Here is a 17361-nt window from a genome sequence, read left to right as displayed (position 1 = left end):
GGCAGAACATCTGAATTAATCATTAATCAGAACATTAGTCTGAACTAACCAAGTATCTCTGAGTAACTAAGTAAGACAAAGGAAAATGAATCAACACCTGATTAAGCAAGGACCCTGTGGATTCCCAGCACAGCAGGGAGATACAATAGAATGGCCCTGAGTGGTTCATTAGAGAAATAAGAACTGTGAAACAGTGGTAATTGTCAGAATAGAAGAACTTGAATCCAGGGTAGCAAGAATTTCCAAAGAGATGAAAGAACAACTGTTGGGGAAGAAAAATAAGCAGTAATGGAAAAGAATACATGATTGCTAAACAAGCAAAATACTTGAAGATAGGATGTGCAGAGAAAACTTAAGGATTGTAAATTTCCCAGAACACAAGAAATCAAAAACCCCAAACATGAGGAATAGCTAGATGACTCTGGATTGAGATTCAGTCCTAGAAATAGGAGGTCCTAGGTTGAAATCTGCATTATTGATTTTAAGACAGAAAATAAGGCTTTTAAAAAAATAACCCTAAACATCACAGTGCAAGAAATAGTATAAGAAAACTGCCCAGAATTTCAGAATACAGAAAACAATGTGCCAATCAGAGATCTCTAGGGGAAAAACAATATAGCTTTACAATGCAAACTCTAAGACACATGTTCTGATGAAAAATAATAAATTCTGCAAGTGACTTGACTAAAAATCTTCAAATATAAAGGAATGGAAATTGAAATACTACAAGACAGCCCCCTACCCATTGAAAACTGCAGGAGGAAATAGAATAATGGAAGAAAGTGTAAACCTAATTTTTTTTAACCCAACTTAAAGTGTGAATGGATCATATGATCCAATAAAATGTGATTGAATAAAAAAACAAAATGCCACAATTTAGTGTTTGCAAAAAACACACTTATAAATGCAAAGACATATACAGAATAAACATGAGAAGCTAGAACAAAATTCTATGTACAAGGTAAATCCAGAAATAAAAGCAAGTATGAATGCAAAACAAAAATTCAAGGAAAACTACATTAGGCTGAAGAGAACCAGAAACAACAAACTAATATCAGTATAAATTTATATACTCCAAATGTCTTCACATCTGAACCCTTAAAGGAAAAATTAACTGAATTACTAGAAGACAGTAATGCGATAATCTCTCTGTTTTGGACAAATCTAACAGAGGGGGAAAAAAACCACAAAGGAAAATAAAGAAATAAGTTGCTTGATGAAATAGAGCTAAAAAAACCCGTTGGGTCCCTTTCTAACAGTGAAATGCTAAATAATGGTTTGAAGAACAGATTATTCAAACAATAATTTTATGAAGAAGTGATAATAATGAAACAACTTAACAAAAATTCTGAGATGCATCTAAAGCAGACCTCAGCAGAGAAATTATTTTTCAAAAAACACATTAACAGAATTAAAAAGGAAAGAATTGGTGAACTGAATATGCATTTTTAAAAATTAGAAAGCCAACAAACATAAAAATTAATTCAAAAAAGGAGACATTAAAATAAAAGTAGAAAATTCTGTTTTATTTCTCCCAATTTTTTCATGCACGAGAACATTTGATAAAGGGGTATATAGGTGTGTGTGTTCTCAGTCTCAAAAGATATCAACAGATCTCAAAAGAATTGAAAATTATTAATCACCATATCAAAGAATAATAAAATTCACAGATCAATAACAAGGGAAATGCAAATCAAAATTATCCTGAGGTCTTACCTCATACCCTGCAAATTGGCAAAAATGACAAAAGCTGAGAATGTTCAATGTTGGATTGGTTGTTGGAAGATAGGCTCACTAGTGCATTGTTAGTAGAGCTGTGAATCAGTGTAACCATTTTGGAGAGCAGTTTGTAATTCTGAAAAGAAAGTGGCTAAAATATCCATACCCCTCGACAGAGAATTCATGACTAGGCATATACCTAAGAAAGTATAAGAAGAAAGTCCATCCTACTCTCCTTCCCCATCCACATACACCAACATTTTTGTAATAGCACTTGTAGTAGTAATGAATAGGGAATAAAGTAGCTGTCCATCAATTGGGAGATTGCCAAATAAATTATCTTAAATAAATAAGGAATATCACTGCGCTATAAGGAGTGGCATGTATTAAAATAATCTGGTACAGGCTAAGAATTCGAATAGTGGATTAGTGCAATAAATTAGATACATAATATACAGTGGTAAATGGCCATACCAACCTAGTGTTTGATAAAGATCTCAGCTTTTGGGACAAGAAGTCACTAAAACTAGAAAACAGTATGGCAGAACTAGATATAGACCAAAAAGTTACATCCTTTACAAAAATAAGATCAAAATGGGTATATAATTTAGACATAAAGAGTGATATTCTAAATAAATTAGGAGAGCATAGAATACTTTTTACATGTCAGATGTACAAATAAAGGAAGAATTTGTGAGCAAACAAAATAGAGAACATTGCAAGAAGTAAAATGAATAATTTTAATATTAAATTAAAAAGGTTTTGTATAAACAGAACCAAGGTAACCAAGATTAGAAGGCAAACAATAAACTGAGGAAAAATTATTACAGCAAATTTCTCCGATAAAGGTCTCATTTTTCAAATATATAGGGAACTGAGTCAAATTTATAAGAATACAGTTTCCCAGTTAATAAATGGCAAAAGGATATGAACAGGCAGTTTTTACACATTATTTCCCAATTGGTAAATGGTGAAAGGATAGGAACAAGTAGTTTTCATTTTATTTAATTTCAAAAGAAATCAAAGCTCTTAATAATCATATGAAAAAATGCTCTAAATCACTGTTAATTAGAGAAATGGCAGATTAAAACAACCTACAGATTGATGAATATGGCAGTAAAAGAAAATGCTAAATGTTAGAGGGTATGTGGAAAAATTGGAATACTAATTCATTGTAAGTTATAAACTGGTTCATTCAACCATTCTGGAGGGCAATTTGGAACTATGCCCACAAGAACTATAATAGTGCATACCCTTTAAATCTAGTAATTCCACTAATAGGTTTGTATCCCCAAGAGATTTTTTTTTAAGGGGGAGAGGGTTGGAAGGGCCTATATGTACAAAAATATAGCAGCTCTTTTTGTGATGGCTAGGAATTGGAAATTATAAGGATGTCTATCAATTGGGGAATGGCTGAACAAATTGTGGTATGCGGTTGTGATGGAATATTATTGCTCTATAGAAATAATGAGCAGGATGATTTCAGGAAAAAATGTAAAGACCTACATGAAGTAAGCACAACCAAGAGAACATTGTACAGAATAACAATAATATTATATCATGATCAACTGTGGAAGATTTAGCTATTCTCAGCAATACAATGATCCAGGACATTTCTGAAGGACTTATCACAAAGAATGCTGTCCACCTCCGAAAAAAGAACTTTTAGTTTGAATGCGGATCAAAGCATACTATTTTTTCACTTGATTTTATTTGTGTTTTTATTTGGGGGCTTTGGAGTTTTTTTTTTATGAGTATTCTTTCACATCAGTAACCAATATGGAAATATGTTTTGCATGTTCGTATATGTATAATCCAGATCAAATTGCTTACAAGCTCAGGGAGGGGAGAAGGAAGGAAGGGAGATAATTTGGATCTTGCAATTTTGGCAAATACATGTTGAAAATTGCTATTACATATAATTGGGAAAAATTTTTAAATGACATTTTTAATATAAAGAAGCATTGAAAGATTTATAACAGCCAATGCAGAATTAAATAAACAGAACCAATAAAACAGCATGAATAATGACTATAATACTATAAATGAAAAGCACAGCTACCACAAAACAATCTAACGTGAAGTTGTAAAATTAAAAAGAAGAAACATCACCCCAGAGAATAAATATGAGAGGACTCCTATGCCTCTCCTTTGCAGAGGTGAGAGGTTCTCAGTTGTCTGACTTGTGTGTGTGTGTGTATATATATATATTTGATACATTTTTTGGTTTTGCTGGGGGTTTTTTTATGTTACCTGGGAGGAGGAGGAGGAGAGATAAAGGGAAAATTTTGCTGATTTAAAAACAAAAGATTTAAAAAGTACAATTCATTATATGGCTTTGCTTTCTACCAATTGATTTAATGGGTAGTAGTTAATAAACTATTGTATTTCTGTGTCCTAGTTGGATGAGGAGTCAAGTAGTTAGAACATTTTATACCTTCAGTGCAAACATTTGGAGATGTTGAGGAATATAGCTGAATGGTGGTATATTTCATTCAATAGCCAGATGTTTCAGTTCAGCAATTTTGTAAAAGAAAACAACTATGTAACATGTTTGTGTTTCATTTTATTGAATTTCATTCTGAATCCCCTCAAAACTTTTATTGAATTTTTCATCTTTAGCTAAAGTTTAAAATTTGTAAAGGGAAACTTCTACAAATTAACAATATTAATTTAAAATCTCCATTATTTACTTGGAAACACCTTCCACCCATATCAGAAAATTACTTTTGATTTTATAACTTAGTGTCATTAAATTCCATTTCAGAAATAAGTAAAATTTATTTTCGTGTATATCTAAACAAACTAGTATTTAATTTTTTTCTTTTTCTTAAGAGTTTTGGTGATTTTCTTTATAGCAACAGTGCCATTGTGGTCATAGATATATTTGTAGAGAAGATAATGAACCATGACCAAGACATTTGGTAGGTTTTTTTGCCCTTCATTTGTTTGCATAAATATTATTAGCTCTTTGAGAGTGAAATGAGGAGCTTGCATCACACACAGAGAATACTTTTTGGTAACAGTTGCGATGACTTTCTTGTCTTTTAAACAATCATTTAGTAATATTATTTCTCTCTTTCCCTATTCTAATACTGCCTCCCAGCAACAGGACAAAACGTCATCCAACCTGCATGAAGCAGCATCAGATTGTGTGTGCTCCGCCCTCTATGCCATTGAGAATGTAGAGACCAACTTACCTTTGGCCCTCCAACTCTTTCAAGGGGTCTTAACTTTGGAGGCAGCCTACCATATGGCTGTGGCCCGGGAGGACTTAGACAAGTGAGTTGATTATTTACACAAGGATGGGTAGAAAATTTGGTTTATTTGCACCTCTAGGTTTTTTAAAAAATTATCTAAATTTTACTTAGTCTATGCATCATTTATTTCAGTTGTGCATTTATGGATCACTGAAAACACTTTTATATGCTCTTTTAAACTCTCTGCCTTTTAGACCTATATTTCCTTATCTGTAAAACAAGGGGATTAGACTAGTTGATGTCTAAGGTCCCCTACAGCTCTAGAGCTATGATGTAGAACCTTCTTAGCTGGGAGAAAGGACTTTGAGATTAGAAACCCCAGAGAGCAGGGATCCATCAATCCCAATAATTCTCTGGAAGTTAATGAATATTATTCATAGATAATCCATAGAAAGACAAACTATACATGATGGTGAAATGAGTCATAGCCAAAGAGGAGGAAAATAAATGCTGAGAATATGATTTGTGAAAAATGTAAAATCTTTGTGACTTTCACTGCTGGCCCAGGTTTTTTATGAAATGCTTATTGCCTATGGATAACAGTACTTAGAGATGACTGTGGATGAGGATATGGTTCAACATAATTTGTAGTCAGTAGTTCACCTTCAGTTTAAGAGGCCTCTTATTTTTATTTCCATTACATTGTTGAAGCCTCTGATGGTAAAATAGTTTTGTCCAACATCAATATAGGAAAATCTATAATCTGGAAGTTTTTTAGTAGAAGTTGTATATTCAGTATTTCTGTGGATTGCATGTATAAGTATCTATACGCAGCTTTCTGACTTAGTGCTCATATCTTTTCCTCCTACAGGGTTCTGAATTATTGCAGAGTTTTCACTGAACTGTGTGAAACATTTCTTGAAAAAATTGTTTGTACTCCAGGCCAGGGGCTAGGTGATCTGCGAACACTGGAATTGCTCCTTATCTGTGCTGGACATCCCCAGTATGAGGTAGGAAAAATTTCAGACCTATCAACTTTTGAGTAACTGGAAAGATATTCTTTTCAAACTTTATAGCCCTTTTATCTGACTTGCATTAAAGTTGTGCTCAATTACATCTATATGTTTTTAAAGAAGTTCCTTTGGTACTTCTGCTATGGTTATTCATTCTGCTTATTCCAAATGAAACAGTTCTCTAAGGTACCTAAGGGTATTTATGGCATCTCCTGTAGTTGGGTTTTAATTTCTGACTTTGGAACCCATCTCTTGACTGGAACTGTCCTCTTTAAGTTTAGAAGCAACCTCTTTAAGTGCTAAATTTCTGTACAGATAATTCCAGAATTGATATATCCAGTCCTCATCTCTCTTCTGACTTCGTCTTGTTTTAGTCTAGTTGCCTAGATGTCTGTTAGATATCTCTTCCTGGATAAACTGTAGACTTCACAAACTCAGTCTGATTGAAAGAGACCTTGCTATGTTTTCCCTCACTGTCCTGCAGGCTTCCATGTTGAAGACATCACTGTTCTTCTATTCACCCAGGTGTCAACCCTAGAGTCATCTTTCATGCATCCCTCTTCTTTATCCTTTGAATACAATCAATTGTCAAAACTTGTATTTGCCTATACCAGTGATGGTGAACCTTTTAGAGACCACATGCCATTCCCCCACCCCCCCTTTTTTAACCCCAGACAGATGAAGGAGATAGGGACGGGAGTGACCCAAGTGCTCCTTTCAGGAGAGAAGGGAGTAAGTGCAAAGGGGTAGGGATGCACAATAGAGGGGGGGAAGGGAGCAACTCCACCAGAGTCCCTCTGCCTTTCTAGTAACTAACTCTGTCAGGGGACAGCATGGGCCCACAGGGAGGTCTCTACGTGCCAAATCTTTGGCATGCGTACCACAGGTTTGCCATCAGACCTATAACCTCTCCATTCATGCTATTCTATTTTTTTTTTTACTTTTTACTTTTCTTTAATTAATTAGTTTGTTAAATTAATGATCCCAGGTATCTCCTTTCCTTCCTCCCCTCCCCACACTAGATCATTTGGCATCATTTGACAAAAAATATCTGTATATATAAAACTATGTCTTGATTGTTTGTGTTTATCAGTTCTTTGGAGGTAGACATACCACAAGCCATTCTTCAAACAGTATTTCTGTTGCTGTATATAATGTTGTCTTAGTTCAGCACATTTGACTCTGCATGTTTTCATGTGGTTCTTTCTGTGTTTTAAAAAAATTAACCCACTTGTCATTTCTTAGAATGCAATAGTATTCCATCACAATAATTAGCCACTGCTTGTTTAGCCATTCCCCAATTGATGGGCATCCCTTCAATTTCTAGTTCTATGCACAAAGGAATGCTGCTATGAATAGAATATATAGATTCTTTACCTTTTTTCCCTGATGATCTTGGAAAACAAATCTAATATGGTATCCTTGCTAAAACTGCACCAGGACTTTTGGGACACCCTCTGTAAAATCCTTAGAGGTGAAAGGGAGCCAAGGGAATTACTGAAGACTTTTAGGCATAGAAATAACATATCATACTACACTTCAGGAATATTAATATGACTGATTTATGGAAGATGATTTGGAAAGAAGTGAAGCAGGGTAAAATTATTAGGAGGCTAGTACAACTGTCCAAGCAAGTAGTGTGATGGTGGTTCAAATAGGATAGAGGTTTTGTGACAGGAGAGAAGAGTATGTCTAGAAGAAAGATGTAGTGGTAGAATCAACAAGATTTAGCAATTGATTGGATTCAGAGGTTAAGGAAGAAGGAAAAATCAAGGACAACTTCTAGGGTTGACATCTGGGTGAATGGAACGATATTTCTGTAGAAATATGGAAGTTTAGGAGAGATGGGAAAACATAACAAGGTCTCTTTTAGACATTGGGTTTGATAAGTCTACAGTATATTCAAGTAGGGATGCCTACTAAGTAAACACATAGGAAGATAGACTGAAGCAGGAGTGGGATGAGATACCCTCAAGCTTGCCATTTCAGGCCTTTGTAGTTTGGTTTCTTCTTACTTTTGCTTATTCATTTCATATTACACTTCTTATTGCATTATCACTTCTCAAGTGGAACTAGCTTGCTATCTTCTTTCTTCATGCCTTTACAAAGGCGTCCTTTCCTACCTAGACCAAAATCTCTCCTGATCTCACCTCTTTGAGGCTCAGCTCCAGTGCCACCTCCTCAGGTAAGCTTTCCCCAGTTGTTAGTGATCTCTTATGCAAATTATCTTATATTTACTTATATTTTTATGTATATATATATCCTCCACTTCTCTTTCTTCCCCATCTCCATCACCATAAAGGCAATCTTGTTCTGATTTTACTCCTATGTCTCCAGTGCTTAGTAGTAGGCCCTTATTAAATATTTGTTGAATTGAATTGACTTGACATAGGAAATGATGTTCCTATTTGGACTTTTCCCTTTCCACATTATTTTGCCTAACTTCAGGATCCCCGGTCTTCTTAGAGAGCCATCTTTAATGGTTTGTGGATAAACGACTAGGATAATTGGTTTTGTGGAACATTTGTATTCATTTTCTCCATGCTGAGGGCCAAGTAATAACCCTCAGTAGAATTTGGGCCTGAAGTGAAGGCTCTACTGCTTTAAAGGGTGAGTGATGGATATTAACTGCAGAGTGGCTTATTTCCTTTTATAAAAGAAAATATGTTGATAGCTTTCATTTTTTATATCACTTAACATTTCCCAGTGTATTATACTCCTTACATCTCTCAGAGAATAAAAAAGATTTTTTTTTAAAGTTCAGCAAGATAATTTACACTTTGAAAAAACCTGACATTATATTCAATGTCCTATACTCATAGTTATTCACTTCTGCATGTAGAAGGAAGGAAAATGACCTCTGATGTCTCTTTGGTGCCAAGTGTCACATTAATTTTATAGCATTTAATCCAAAGTGTTTTGTTACTGTTTCTTCCATTTACATCATCATAGTTTTTTTTTAAACCCTTACCTTCTGTCTTGGAATCAATACTGTGTATTGGCTCCAAGGCAGAAGAGTGGTAAGGGCTAGGCAATGGGAATTAAGTGACTTGCCCAGGGTCACACAACAGGGAAGTGTCTGAGGCCAGATTTGAACCTAGGATCTCCCATTTCTAGGCCTGACTCTCAATCCACTGAGCTACTCAGTTGCCCCCCCCCCCCCTTTTTTCCCTTAATTTGCCTTCTTTGCACCAATTCATATACTTTCCCATGCTTTTCTGTATTTATTTTATTCATTGTTTCTTATGGTACAGCAAGTTTCCATTACATTTATGTCCCAGAACTTGTTTGGCCATTACCCAATTGATGGATATCAACTTTATTAATAGTTCCTTGCTATTATAGAAAATGCTGAAATACTCTGTTGGATATAAGGCCTATATTTTTTATCATTGGCTTTCTTGGGGTATACATCTATCAGAGTGAAATCTATTAAGTCAAAGGATATGGATATTCTAGTCACTTCATATAATCCAATTTGCTATTCATAATTCTCTTATTACTGAATAGTAATATTCTTTTATATGGATGATAATTTTGAGAATTATTCTTCTCCTTTGACCACTTATCTATTGGGAATGGCTTTTGTTCTTATATATTATGTTATATATGAGGATTATGTTATATCATGTGAATTGAGTGGCTTTTTGTCACTCATTTCTCCCATGACTCCTTCTTTCTCTATATACTCTTAATAATGGAGCTTTCCTACCAGGTTTCCCTCTTTGGATTTTGGAGTGGAATTGCCTTGAATAAACTTTGTATTCACTTTATCTTATTTTTTATTTTATTATCAATTCTAAGACAGAAGAGTGGCAAGGGCTTGGCAATTGTAGTTAAGTAATTTGTCCAGGTCACACAGTTGTCTGGTATAAAATTTGAATCCAAATCCACTTGACTCCAAACTTGGTATTCTATCTACTTTGCCACCTAGCTGTTCTTGTATTCATTTTAAATCTGAATGAAATTTAAGGTGGATTTATTTCATATCTTGTTACTTATAAGCCAGTCATATCTGTCTTATTTTCCAAATCTCCAAGAAATGCCATGGCACCTCTCATCCTACTTACTGTTTCAGATCCACAGTGTCCTAATAAACTTTTTCTCACTTTCTTTTTGTTCAATAGGTGGTGGAGATATCCTTTAACTTTTGGTATCGACTAGGGGAGCATTTATACAAAACAGATGATGCTGTTATTCATAGCATTTTCAAAGCTTATATTCAACGTCTGCTCCATGCCTTGGCCAGACACTGTCAACTGGAACCAGACCATGTAAGGCTAATCTTCTTTTCCAACTCTCATTTTCTTATTTCCTTCTTTTCTCTTATGAAGTTGTGCAAGAGACTCACAAGACAGAGAGCAAAGTGGATAGTATTTCTAGGTTCCCTATTACTCCTTTTTCTCAATAAGGAGCCTAAAAGGTATAATAAAAGCTACTTAGCCTAGATAAAAAATACTGAGCATAAAAGATGGATTTTAAGAATTTTTTCTTGGGGATATTTTCAAATTCTGATACACTATCTTCTTTACTTTGTTTGATTGCCACCTTGAGTTTGTTCCCGTTTCTCTCTTTGAAATAATATTTTTTCCTGGGATTCCTCACAATTTTATGAAGCTAATTGTGGTGCTGCAGGGACCTCTGGTCCTTATTTTAGGACCTTGAGTACATTATGTTTATTTTCCTGAGTCTTAGTGGTCAAAATGATGTTTAAGAAGCAGACAAATTGAATTTAGTATATTGGACATAAAATCTAACATTGAAACTGTTTTATTCCTTTACCTTATTCAAAAATTTTAAATTGCATCTGAAAATTGTAGGCTTTTAAAGCTAAGAAAGGTACCCTAGTATTCACCTTGTATTATTACCTTCATTTTTCAGATGACAAAAATAAGACAAATAGTTATTTCTAGGTCACAAAACTAATTAGTATAAATTATAATAGTACCCACATCTGATTCTCATTCTAGTTCTTTCCTTCTACAACACTGTTCTTCTTTACTTTGAAATAAATTTTGTTCTGTCAAAGTTGTTAGTGTAACTACCTAGTTAAGATAAGATATATCAAGGCAAAAAAGCAACTATAGGGAAGAGGATTTATTTATTTGTTTGTTTTTAGGTTTTGTGGACTTTTTTTTTTCTTGATACCAGTTGCCTTGGGGCATCTAGGTGGTACAGAGAATATAACACTGGGCCTGGAATTAGGAAGATTGAAATTGAGTTGAAATCTTGCCTCACATACTTACTGGCTATTTGACCCTGGGCAAGTCACTTAAGTTTGTTGCCCTCTTTCCTCATCTGTAAAATGAGCTAGGGAAGGAAATGGAAAACCACTCCTTTGTCTTTGCCAAGAAAACCCCAATAAGGAGTCACTGGGAGTCAGACAAGACTGAAATAATTGAACAGCAACAGCTAGTTGTCTTTATAAATGAAGAGTAAATGGTGTTAGAAGACTTAATCTAAGACAGTAGGATTTTGAGAAGGAACTTGAAAGTCTAGAGGTAGGCTAATTCAGAAACAATAGTAAAAGACAGTCTCTTACTTCAATGGAGCCAGACTAGGAGTCAGTAAATACCAATTTTATTATTAAGTAGGTAAGAACAAGTTAGTCACTTCATTTCTCTGACCTGCTTTACCAACTGTTTGCAATAATAGGAAAAGAAGGAACTGTTTCCTTCTCATTCTATGAATATGGACTTTTTGATACATAAACCAGAATGAGGCAAAGAGAGAAAGAAAATTATACACTAGTTTCTATAGAGAATATTGACACAATTTTAGATAAAATTTTAGCAAAGAAGCTACAACAGTGTATTAGAAGAAAGTATACACGATAACCAGGTTGGATTTATACTGGCTCCAACATAAAAAAAGAATATAAATAATGTTAATAACATAACTAATTTAAAAACCTGTTTCTATCATAGATATCAAAAAGGTTTTTGACAATCTAACAGGTGTTCATGTTTTTAAAAAAAATGAGAAAACATAGCAATAACTGGACTTTTCCTTAGTATTGTAAATATATTTATCTAAAACTAAGAGCAAACATATGTAATGAAGAAAGTTTAAGGAATAAACACAGACAAAATTACTGCTTTTTGAGCTGTTATGATGATTTTATTAGAAAAAGCTAAAAAAAAAATAAAAAATTTATTTAAATAATAAATTCAGCAAAGTTTCTGGATGTAAAATAAATCTACATAAATTATTATAATTCCTTTAGATTATTAACAAAACCCAGCAGTATGAGCTAGAAAAAGATATTTCATTCAGAATAATTGTGATTTTTTAAAAAGATATTTACCTGTCAAAATAAGTCTAGGAACTCCACAAATTCAGCTATAAGATACTCATTGCCAAAACAGTTGGAGAAATAGTCAATAGCTCATGAGTAGGTCAAGCCAATATGATAAAAATGACAATATTACTTAAATTCAATTATTTAGTTCCAGGCCAATCAAACCACCAAAGGATTATTTCATAGAGTAAGAAAAAAAAATCAAATTCATTTGGAGGGACAAAAAGTCAAAAATCTTACAGCTAATAATGAGGGGCAAGTGGTGGGTTGGTGAACTGGCAAGTAAAGAGGCCTCTCAATACTGGGTTTCAAGCTATGCTACAAAGTAGTAATTATTAAATAATTTGTTTTGGAGTAAAAAATAGATTGATAAGTGGAACCTAAAGATTAGGTATTCAGCATAACAAGCAAGTACATGTAGAAGCATAGTGTTTGGATAAATTTGAAGATCCAGGTTGTTAGGGTAGGCTTATATTATTTGAAAAAAACTGCCAAGAAAACTGGGAAATGGTTTAACAGAAATTGGATATAGACCAGTATTTCTTTGTTTTTTTCTTTTTTGGTGGTGGTGGTGGGGGTTATTTAATTTAGTTAATTTAGAATGTTTTTTCATGGTTACAAGATTCATGTTCCTTCCCTCCCCTTTCCCCAATCCCTTCCACTGTGTTTTACATGTGTCATTGATCAAGACCTATTTTCATATTATTGATATTTGCACTAGGGTGATCATTTAGAGTTTATATCCCCAATTATATATCCCCATTGACCCATGTGATCAAGCAGTTGTTTTTCTTCTATGTTTCTGCTCCCACAGTTCTTCCTCTGAATGTGGATAGCATTCTTTCTCATCAGTCCCTCCGAATTGTTCTGGATCACTGCATGGCTACCAGTAGAGAAGTCCATTACCTCGATTGTACCACAGTGTATCAGTCTCTGTGTACAATGTTCTCCTGGTTCTGCTCCTTTCAGTCTGCATCAATTCCTGGAGGTCATTCCAGTTCACATGGGATTTCTCCAGTTCATTATTCCTTTGAGCACAATAGTATTCACTAACCAACAGATACCACAATTTGTTCAGCCATTCCCCAATTGAAGGGCATCCCCTCATTTTCCAATTTTTTGTCACCACAAAGAGACGGCTATAAATATTCTTGTACAAGTCTTTTTCCTTATCTCTTTGGGGTACAAACCCAGCAGCGCTATGGCTGGGTCAAAGGGCAGGCAGTCTTTTAGTGCCCTTTGGGCATAGTTCCAAATTGCCTTCCAGAATGGTTGAATCAATTTACAATTCCACCAGCAATGTATTAATGTCCTAATTTTGCCACATCCCCTCCAACATTTATTACTTTCCTTGCTGTCATGTTAGCCAATCTGCTAGGTGTGAGGGGGAACCTCAGAGTTGTTTTGATTTGCATTTCTCTAATTATAAGAGATTTAGAACACTTTTTTCATGTGATTATTGATAATTTTGATGTCTTTATCTGAAAATTGCCTTTTCAAGACCAATATTTCTTAATGTATGCCAAGAAAAACTAAATTGACACATAACTGAGCTATAAAAGATTATATCATGAGCAAGTTAGAAAACCAAAGAAGTTACTTTTCAGATTTATGGATAGGAAAAGTTCATGACTGAACAAATTAATAGGGAGGATCATGGAAAATAAAATGGACAATTTTGGATTCTACAAGATTGAAGTTTTTGCATAAATAAAACAAAAGGGGAAAAAGAAATCTATGCAGAAAGTTTCTCCAACAAAGATCATTTCTAAAGTATATATGGAATGGATTAAAAATTTTAAGAACCATTTTCCATTTGATAAAATGTCAAAGAATACAAATAGACAGTTTTCAAACAAAGCAGAGAAAGCAGCGAAAATTTCAAAGAAAGAATTCCAACTTATAAATAACCATATGAAAAAATGTTTCAAATCAGCAATAGAATTATAAATTAAAACAATGTACCCATCAAGGTGGCAAAGACAACAAAAGAGGAAAATGACAAATGTCAGAGATCTTGGAAAACAAGTTCTTTGGTGCTTTCTTACTGGGTTTATAAATTGATACGGTAATTCTGGATAACATTTTGTAACCATGCTTCCAAATAAACTAAACTGTACACTTTGACCTAATTATACCACTACTAGGCCTATACCCCCAAAGAGTTTAAGGAAAAATGATCTGCATATAAAAAATATTTATAGCAGCTCTTTTTGTAGTAGTCAAAAACTAAAAACTAAAGAGGTGCCCTCTACTAAGGAATAGCTAAATGAATGGAATGGATTATTATTATATATAAGTAATGATGAAATGGCAAGTATTACTTTACATAGAAAAATGACTTTGAAATTCATACTACTCTGATTAATGATAAAGTACTAGTTCAGAGGATTGAAGATGAATTACACTACCCACTTTCTGCCAGAGAAACAGTGGATTTAAAATCTAGAATGAGAGAGTTGATGGTTACCTCTTAGCAGTTTTCTAACACCAAGAAGTAAGGTAAAGTTATAAATAACTTAAAATCTTGAACTGTAAAGATATTATTCAGTGCCAGGACTCCAAGATGCTTAAGGGAAACAAACTCTTAACATCTTACCCTCCTACGCTAATAGTTATTACTTCTCTTCTATATTAATTTCAGTTTTTATATTTCAGATAAGAACTAGGGAATCAGGGATGAGGGAAGAGATAATCTTAGGGAAAGGACCTCCAAGTTACAGAGGACAAGGATGTAAGACTAACAGACCTTTTAGAACTTCAAAATATATCCCCAAATTGTAAAATAGTCTTTACCACCTGATACAAATTTTAGAGCTAAACAAGAACTTAAGAATAGTTGGCTATTGAATTCTGGCCTTGGATGCTTCCTACCTGTATGACCCTGGGCAAGTCATTTAGCCCCCATTACCTAGCCCTCACTTCTCTTCTGTCTTGGACCCAATACACAGTATTGATACTAAGATGGAAGGATATCCTACAAGAGGGGGATATAGACCAAGATGGGGGCCTGACCCTTGAAGAATTCACCAGCTACCTACAGGAACATGAGAGACGACTGCTGCTTATGTTCCACAGCCTGGACGGGAACCAGGATGGCCATATAGATGCCTCAGAAATTCAGGAAAGCTTCCAAACCCTGGGTGTTTCCATCTCTTTGCAGCAGGCTGAAAAGATTCTGCACAGCATGGACCGTGATGGGACAATGACCATTGACTGGCAAGAATGGCGAGACCACTTCCTGCGGCAGCCCCTGGAGAACATGGAGGATGTACTGAAGTTCTGGAAACACTCAACGGTCCTGGACATAGGGGAATGTCTGACAGTGCCAGATGAGTTCTCAGAACAGGAGAAGCTATCAGGCATGTGGTGGAAACAGCTGGTGGCAGGAGCTGTGGCAGGGGCCGTGTCACGGACAGGCACAGCCCCCCCTTAACTGGCTAAAGGTTTTCATGCATGTTCATGCCTCCAAGAACAACCAGTTGAATGTCCTAGGAGGGCTGCGGAACATGGTCCAAGAGGGTGGCATCTGCTCTTTGTGGCGTGGAAATGGCATCAATGTACTGAAGATCACACCTGAATCTGCCATCAAATTCATGGCATATGAGCAGATCAAGTGGGCGATTTGGGGGCAGCAGGACATGCTGCGGGTGCAGGAGCGCTTTGTGGCAGGGTCCCTGGCCGGGGCCACAGCCCAAACCATCATCTATCCCGTGGAGGTGCTGAAGACATGGCTAACCCTCTGTCGAACTGGCCAGTACAAAGGATTACTGGATTGCGCATGGCAGATCCTAGAGCAGGAGGGGCCCAGAGCCTTCTACAAGGGCTACCTGCCCAATGTCTTGGGCATTATCCCCTATGCAGGAATCGACCTGGCTGTCTATGAGACCCTGAAGAACAGGTGGCTCCAGCAGGACAGCCACCACTCAGCTGACCCAGGGATCCTTGTGCTGTTGGCCTGCGGCACCATTTCCAGTACCTGTGGCCAGATCACCAGCTATCCCTTGGCTCTGGTCCGAACTCGTATACAAGCTCAGGCTTCCATCGAGGGTGCCCCAAAGCTCACCATGCTGGGCCTCTTCCGTCACATCCTTTCCCGAGAGGGGGTGTGGGGCCTGTACTGAGGCATCACCCCCAACTTCATGAAAGTGATTCCGGCTGTGAGCATCTCCTATATCGTCTATGAGAACGTGAAACAGGCCCTGGGGGTCACCACCAGGTGAGGAGCTGGGGCTTCCCTCCTTCCCTTCCCTGCTGGATCCTGTCCCTTCTCTTTTGGATCCTGGTGATAAGACCACCCCTATGCCAGTTTTCTTGGCTGCTCCTGGAGTCTGCAACCAACTGATCTACCCCAACCTGGTTACTAACACTGGATCACCGGAGGAACCTATCCCAGGATCTGCTCTGCATGGCATTGGCATTGGATTCCCCACCTCTGGTGGAGGTGGGGATGGTGGTAGCACTTCACCCCTACCCACTGCACTGATATGGAAATGATCTGGTCTCCTCCCTAACCCTCTACCCTATAACCCTGCACTGCAGCACCACTGGGTCCCCACTGGGAATGCAAATTCCCTGCATCCTTTCCCCATATCCCCTGGCTTCACCCAGGGGAGTGACACTGTCTTGCTCCAGTCCCTGACCCTTCCCTGTCACAAGGGGATAAACCTAACAAATCTGTGGAGGAATGCAGGGTGGGGAAGACACTGAAGTCAATCTCCTATAGAGGGAGGGGACTCCATGGCCCCAGGCAGAGAATGTCCAGAGATCCAAAGTTCAGGATGAGCCTTCCACTGGTTTCTCCCACATCTCCTTTTCTTTCCCTCTTTTCCCACCCCTCACCCTTAGGTATGAAATGAGTTTGAACAGTACTGAAAAGGGACCCAGGACAGGGCTAGGACCTCCTTCTGAGCCATACTTAGGTCCATGCCCCTCCCTCCAATAGCCTCCAAACATATACATTCCAATAAGGAAGGAAGGAAGGAAGGAAGGAAGGAAGGAAGGAAGGAAGGGAGGGAGGGAGGGAGGGAGGGAGGGAGGGAGGGAGGGAGGGAGGGAGGGAAGGAATAAAGAAAACAAAATCTTAAAATCATCAACAAAAAAAAAGAATAGTTGGCTATTCCAATCT

General features: G+C 36.5%; 2 protein-coding genes across 3 annotated transcripts in view; both read left to right on the top strand.

Moving 5' to 3' along the window:
* Nucleotides 1-17361, top strand: part of TNPO3 (transportin 3) — a 125750-nt gene that overhangs the window by 67029 nt on the left and 41360 nt on the right. For both annotated transcript variants that reach the window (XM_001366676.4, XM_056799690.1), the window contains 3 exons: nt 4826-5001; nt 5791-5929; nt 10060-10206. In XM_001366676.4, the coding sequence (XP_001366713.1) occupies nt 4826-5001; nt 5791-5929; nt 10060-10206 (462 nt within the window). The remainder of the gene's footprint in view (nt 1-4825; nt 5002-5790; nt 5930-10059; nt 10207-17361) is intronic.
* On the top strand, nt 10214-17215 carry LOC103100768 (mitochondrial adenyl nucleotide antiporter SLC25A23-like). The gene is given in 2 exon segments (XM_056799691.1): nt 10214-15660; nt 15662-17215. Coding segments are annotated over 2 exon segments (1359 nt in total). The 5' UTR covers nt 10214-15096; the 3' UTR covers nt 16457-17215.

Source organism: Monodelphis domestica, chromosome 5 (assembly GCF_027887165.1).
Source record: "Monodelphis domestica isolate mMonDom1 chromosome 5, mMonDom1.pri, whole genome shotgun sequence".
NCBI lineage: Eukaryota > Metazoa > Chordata > Mammalia > Didelphimorphia > Didelphidae > Monodelphis > Monodelphis domestica.
The sequence above is the reverse complement of the archived record's forward strand: the minus strand, read 5'-3'. Positions and strand labels throughout refer to the sequence as shown.